The following is a 6,000-nucleotide window of genomic DNA, read 5'->3' as shown; positions in this document are numbered from 1 at the left end:
AGGCCAGGTGTGATGACTCACACCTGTAATCCTGGCACTTTGGGAGGCCGAGGTAGAAGGATCACTTGAGCTCAGAGACCAGCCTGAGCAACATAGTGAGACCTCATCTCTATTTTTTTTTTTTTAAAGAAAAAAAAAAAAAAAAAAGGTAAACTAAGCTTCTAGGTATTTAAAAAAATTTTTTGTATTAGTGTATTCTTTCTTCTAGAAGACAAAGACTACTAATACATGCACAAGTCAATCTTAATACTGAGTAATGGACAAAAAAATTATAGCAACTAGAATTTTAGATAACTAAGATTTATGTAAGTTTAAATGTTTTAAAAAAGGAATTACATGAGGCTAAATGTGGTGATTCACGCCTGTAATCCCAGCACTTTTGGAGTTCAAGGTGGGTGGATCACTTGAGGTCAGGAGTTTGCAACCAGCCTGGCCAACATGGTAAAACCCTGTCTCTACTAAAAATACAAAAAAAAAATTAGCCAGGCATGGTGGCATATGCCTGCAATACCAGTTACTCAGGAGGGTGAGGCTGGAGAATTGCTTGAACCCAGGAGGTAGAGGTTGCAGTGAGCCAGGACAGCACCATTGCACTCTGGCCTGGATGACAAGAGCAAAACTCCACCTCAAGAAAAATTAAAATACAAAAATTAGCCGGGCGTGGTGGTGGGCGCCTATAATCCCAGCTACTTGAGAGGCTGAGGCAGGAGAATCACTTAAACCCGGTAGGTGGAGGTCGCAGTAAGCAGAGATCACACCACTGCACTCTAGCCTGGGCAACAGAGCGAGACTCCATCTCAAAAAAACAAACAAACAAACAAACAAAACCAAAAACAATAATGAGTTACTATGTGCTTCTAAAAACTGGTCTGGTATTTCATAAAATGCATAATGTCTCATAATACCACAGCCAAACTGTTGTTAAACAATAGATACTTTCCTCAGACATCTTCTTAGGCATTTTACTAAAATATTCTTTACACTTAGGTGTTTCATTTTCTCTCTCACATATTTTCCCATTTCCTATGGAGTAACTAATGTCATAAGAGTTTTCTCTTCCTCTACTAGTTTCAAACTGATCTGCTAATAATCACCATAAATTATGCTACAGATATTCATTCTTCACACCAGGCAGTATGAACTCATATCATAGAACAATGGAACCATCTACTGAAATTCTTCTATTAGTTTTTTCAAATCAAATTAGATTTAGAAGATTTTAATAATTACTAGCCTATGTTAAAATAAGCATTTTAGAAATTTTAAAGGCTCTTTTATTTTATGATACTTTGTGAGAATTTACTGTTAAAAAAAAAGGTAAAAATGTTAGACATAGGAAATAAATGTAAAAAGTTACACTTTGCCCAAAAAAAAGTTTCAGCTGAAGGTAATGCTGGTTATAAATTAAATACAATTCTATTAAGAACTTTTAAAGGCCAAAGGAATTGCCAAAAGATGCCCTCTTTTGGCAATTCAAAGGCAAAGAGCTGTTCATTTATTCTTAATTCTCTTTTATATAATCATTATCCCCCATACATACCTGTAACTAAAAAGAACTCTAAAAATATGTATTATTCAATGATTTTTAAAAATTGAAGTTTTACTGTTTAATTATATGTATTAGGAAGCATTTTATATTTTTATCTATATATGTTTAAATACATAAACATGTAAGTATATTTAACATAGACTTTTATTACTTCATTACATTATTAAATTAAATGTTCACTCTAAATGTGAAAGTGCTAAAACGCGAAACCTTTCAGGCTAAATTTATCTTTCCTCTTTAACTTTTCTGGGAAAAGCCTATGACAGGATACTCAAAATCAATTTTATAGCTCATAATATGCAGTAATATAAACTAATAGTTTATATTAGGATATTCATCAGATCATAATATACTCTTCCTTATTAAAATGCACTGCATTACACAAAAACCTAACTGGCTTTATAATAATCAAACATATGAAGCTTTTGTCATGATACACATTTATTTCAAAGGATAAAGCCTTTTGTTTCAATTCACTATTATAGTGTACATGGCATCGAGACACAGGCTGATAGGACCTGCAAGAAAAGTCCCTCGGCCTTTTTAGCTGACCGTTCTGCAGTGCATCCTAATGATCACTCGGTACCAAAAATTTACTAACATGAAAAATACATGTTTTTTAAATAAATTATGGGATTAAATGACCACAATTCAAACTGTTGACACCTTCAAACAGAACTCAATTTGCTGATGTGCTAAGTGTGGTTAAGTATGAAATAGCTTTTCGCATGCCATAAAAGGGTCAAGTTCTTACTGTATTATACACTGTTAAGCTCATAGGTAAAAATCAAAACTTTTAAGCCTCTTATTTTAAAATGTTGTTCAAAATCAATCTTTTTTAACAAAAGTGAATTTTGGTACAATTGCTCTTAAACAGCATAACTAATGAAAAACAAAAGTTATTCTAAAAGAATTTGGCAAATTCCTAGAAACATTTAACACAGATTTCCTTACCTGACCCTAACTTCTCCTTCTTAAACTTAATACTATAAGAAGTTAAACGTCCAAGAACATGTGGAGTGAAAAAAAAAAAAAAAAATGGGAAATGCATGACTCCAAACAATGACTATACAAAGTATGGGGAAGACATGTAAGCCACATTTTGAAACCACTTCTTGAGGGTTTTTAGCATTGTTGTTGCAAAATTAGTAAATCATTTTCCCTTTTGTGTTTTTTGAGGGGGAAGAGAGGCACTTACTCATTTGAATGTGATTTGTATGTGATTTTCATTAACTGGCTTAGTAATGAGATATTGATGTTGAAAAAAATGATCTTACTATATTTAAACTATTACCTACTTAATAATTAAGCAAAAATTAATACATACTGCTTTTATTCTTCTTTTCTTTTTGAGACAGGGTCTCACTCTATTGCCCAGGCTAGAGTACAGCAGCATGATCTCGGCTCACTGCAACCTATGCCTCCCGGGCGAAACAATCCTCCCACCTCAGCTGGAACTACAGGTATGTGTCACCATGTCCAGTTCATTTTTGTATTTTTGTGGTGGCAGGGGTTTGCCATGTCATCCAGGCTGATCTTGAACTCTTGCACTCAAGGGATCCACATGCCTCATGAGCCACTGCACTGGGTCTCTGCTGATTTTATTCTAACTTAATTTTTTTCACCTTAAGTGGTAGAACTAACAGTGGATTCAATTTAGCTATTCATTTAAAGTAAGAATACTCTGAAAGCACTTAAAAATAATAAAAACAAATTGGCAGATACAAAAAGTTCAAAATCATAATGAGTAAGATTGAAGAAATTTTTATTTTTCAAAAAAAGTTTTTTTCCTACAAAATCCTAATTCAACATTTGCTGCAGACAAAAGCAAGCAGTATTTTTCCTTTTTAAAAGAACATATTTATCTTAATTAACTAAGTAATCTAACAAATTAACATCTCCACAGTTGGTATTTTAAAATTAATAACTAAAGTTATTCTATCCTGGTACCATGTGAAAATCTGAATAAATCCTTCAGGTTTATAGACCTAAATTGTGCCTCAGTTATTTTTGACCTTAACAATGACAAATAAAATGGTTAAAGTAATACAGAAATAACAGCAATAACAATAACAATCCAATAACTCGTTAAGTGACTAAGACTTAAAATATATGCTAAGTTGCAAAATAAAGTACTTATTTTTACTTACAAGTTAGTAACTGGCTCTCCTTTCAATGGAGGTAGGAGGTTTCCAGAGCCAATTAAACAGTTGTGCACTATAGTCAGACTCTGTAGAATATCATCTCTAGAAAAAACAAAAGACATTTTCTTATTTTAGAAGACTCCAAATCCCTATTTAACAAGCCTGCTAGAGTCTAGGACAAAAGTTTTACCATGTGGTGATATAAATGATTAAGGTAAAGAAATAGCAAACACCTTCACTTTACCAACTTAATAGTAAAGAGCATTTTGAAAACAACCCAATAAAATATTAGCTGAGTCTAAGAAAACAGGCATTCCTTTCAAAGGGGGCATATCTACACACAGTCGCCAAAAGATACACAAGTGAAACTGCTAAGTGGAAGGTACTAAAAAAAATTAGAAAAAGAAACCCAGAATTTTTGTGTTTAAAATGTTTAAGTGTTGTCAAATTTTCTGTTATACATTACATTAAATGGTTTTCTAAGTACATGCTAGTCTGCAACTGAATATCTCTAATTATAAAATAAAACCAACCTAGACATTTCAAGTTTGCCGTCCCCACAGTGCTGGAGTTTGATGAGCTCAGGCTGAAGAAAGGAGTCCAAAAGATAAAAGGCAAAAGACACTTCTTCTGAAGAAGGAACATGCCACTGGATTCCCAGATTCCACAAGTCCCCGGGTTTGCCCCAGTCCTAGAATAGAACAGCCTCTACTCAGCAAGTTGAGAAACTGTCAAAGCCACCTGGCACATACAAATATACAATTTTTACAATTTAAAAGAAAATGTACACATAATCCAAACCCAAGCTAGCAAATGATACACAAAAAAGTAGCATGAAAACAACATCTTATTGCCTCTTCATTATCACTCCTGAAAAAAAGTCTCCCTGAAGAGTGAGTACTCATTATAATACAAGTTTGCTCTAAGAGTGACGATGAGTTAATGTGAGGCTGTTTATTTAAGCAATAAAATTATATGAAACTATAAACTTTAGATATGGCATATATACCAAGTTGTTTCACATACCACTAGGAAAAAAAAACAGAGTTTCAGTTCCATGCAAAGTGAGACACTTCATAGTTTTAATAAACTATTTTAAAAATAAAAAACTAACATCTTTATATGCAAGAAAAAAAATAACACTTTGAATCCCTTAAAACAAGAAATCAACAGATTCTTGAATCCTAAATGATTGAAAATGCTTACCTTGATAGGAAAGTATTCAGAAGGAGGCTTGTCAAAGCCACCTGGCACACTGCAGTATTCTGTAGGGTAGATGAGTGTGGTAGAACGAAGAAGATGATGCAAAAGGTTACAAGACAGAGTGTAACCCTGCTTACAGGTTAAATGTAGGGTTCTTTGGAGAATCTTTACAAGCTGCTCCCTATAAAGAAGCAACTTCCTCCCATCCACTCGAGTAATCTAAAAAGAGAGAAAAAATACTTGAAGATATTTGGGTTAAAAGACCAAGAACCAATAATTAATGCAAAGTTCAACGTTTGGCCACTAACATAGTGTAAAATAGTATTTCTCTAAATGACTTCAATTAATTTTAGGATTGTCGTTTTAACTGCATTCTAATAATTAATTCTTTTTTAAAATCAAACACATTTTCTGAGTCTAAGCTTTCATGTACCATTGTAATATATCTTTCAAACGAGTCTATTCTCCTAGGAAGACTAAACCTAATTAAACTTCTGAAAATACTGATAAAGAAAACTGAAGTTTGATTGACGGCCAAATTTAAAATGTAGACCAAAAAAATTCCCAAATTGAATCAACTTTTTCAATTAATAAGTTACCCATATTAGAACTAACCAATAAAACTACGTTAAGTAGATGGCTGAACATGCAGTGATCAGCTACACCGCTTATTTGACAATGAGAGTATGAAATACTGACTTTCTGAAGCCTCAACAAGAAATTTCCAAAACTTGACTTTCCATATGTTTTAAAGTCATTTTGTCAGAAAGAGCTATATCCTAAAAGCAAGTCAATGTTTTCATAGTCACGTTTCTTAATCCGAAGATTTACAATACCTCAGACAAAAGTTGAAGATTCCACAGTAATTCTTTGTCTAGCTCTTCATCATTTAATACATCATCATCTAAAAACAGCAAAATAGTATCATGGGGGAAAAAACTATGCATTCAACTAAATATAGCATTTTTAAATATTTCTATTTAATGTTTCCAACAGCTGAGGGAAGCCTCTTTTAGGAAGACTTTCCTCATGAAAATAATTTTCTTTTATGTTCTATAAGATGAGCTTCATGAAGAAGAAATAAAGTCCTCCCAAAAGGAGATA

General features: G+C 33.0%; 1 protein-coding gene across 6 annotated transcripts in view; it reads right to left on the bottom strand.

Moving 5' to 3' along the window:
- The window catches only part of PSME4 (proteasome activator subunit 4), a 110,043-nt gene that overhangs the window by 51,370 nt on the left and 52,673 nt on the right, over positions 1 to 6,000 (bottom strand). For all 6 annotated transcript variants that reach the window (XR_004273063.1, XM_032292138.1, XM_032292140.1 and 3 more), the window contains 4 exons: positions 5,733 to 5,800; positions 4,900 to 5,115; positions 4,227 to 4,384; positions 3,700 to 3,795 (listed from right to left, as the gene is read on the bottom strand). Coding sequence is in view for 5 of the 6 variants with exons in the window: in XM_032292138.1 (XP_032148029.1) it covers positions 3,700 to 3,795; positions 4,227 to 4,384; positions 4,900 to 5,115; positions 5,733 to 5,800 (538 nt within the window). In the remaining variant the exon portion in view is untranslated. The remainder of the gene's footprint in view (positions 1 to 3,699; positions 3,796 to 4,226; positions 4,385 to 4,899; positions 5,116 to 5,732; positions 5,801 to 6,000) is intronic.

The sequence above is a fragment of the Sapajus apella genome, unplaced genomic scaffold, assembly GCF_009761245.1.
Source record: "Sapajus apella isolate SASKATOON/1434 unplaced genomic scaffold, GSC_monkey_1.0 scaffold26, whole genome shotgun sequence".
In the NCBI taxonomy this organism is placed as follows: domain Eukaryota; kingdom Metazoa; phylum Chordata; class Mammalia; order Primates; family Cebidae; genus Sapajus; species Sapajus apella.
This window is presented reverse-complemented; position numbering and strand designations above follow the sequence as displayed.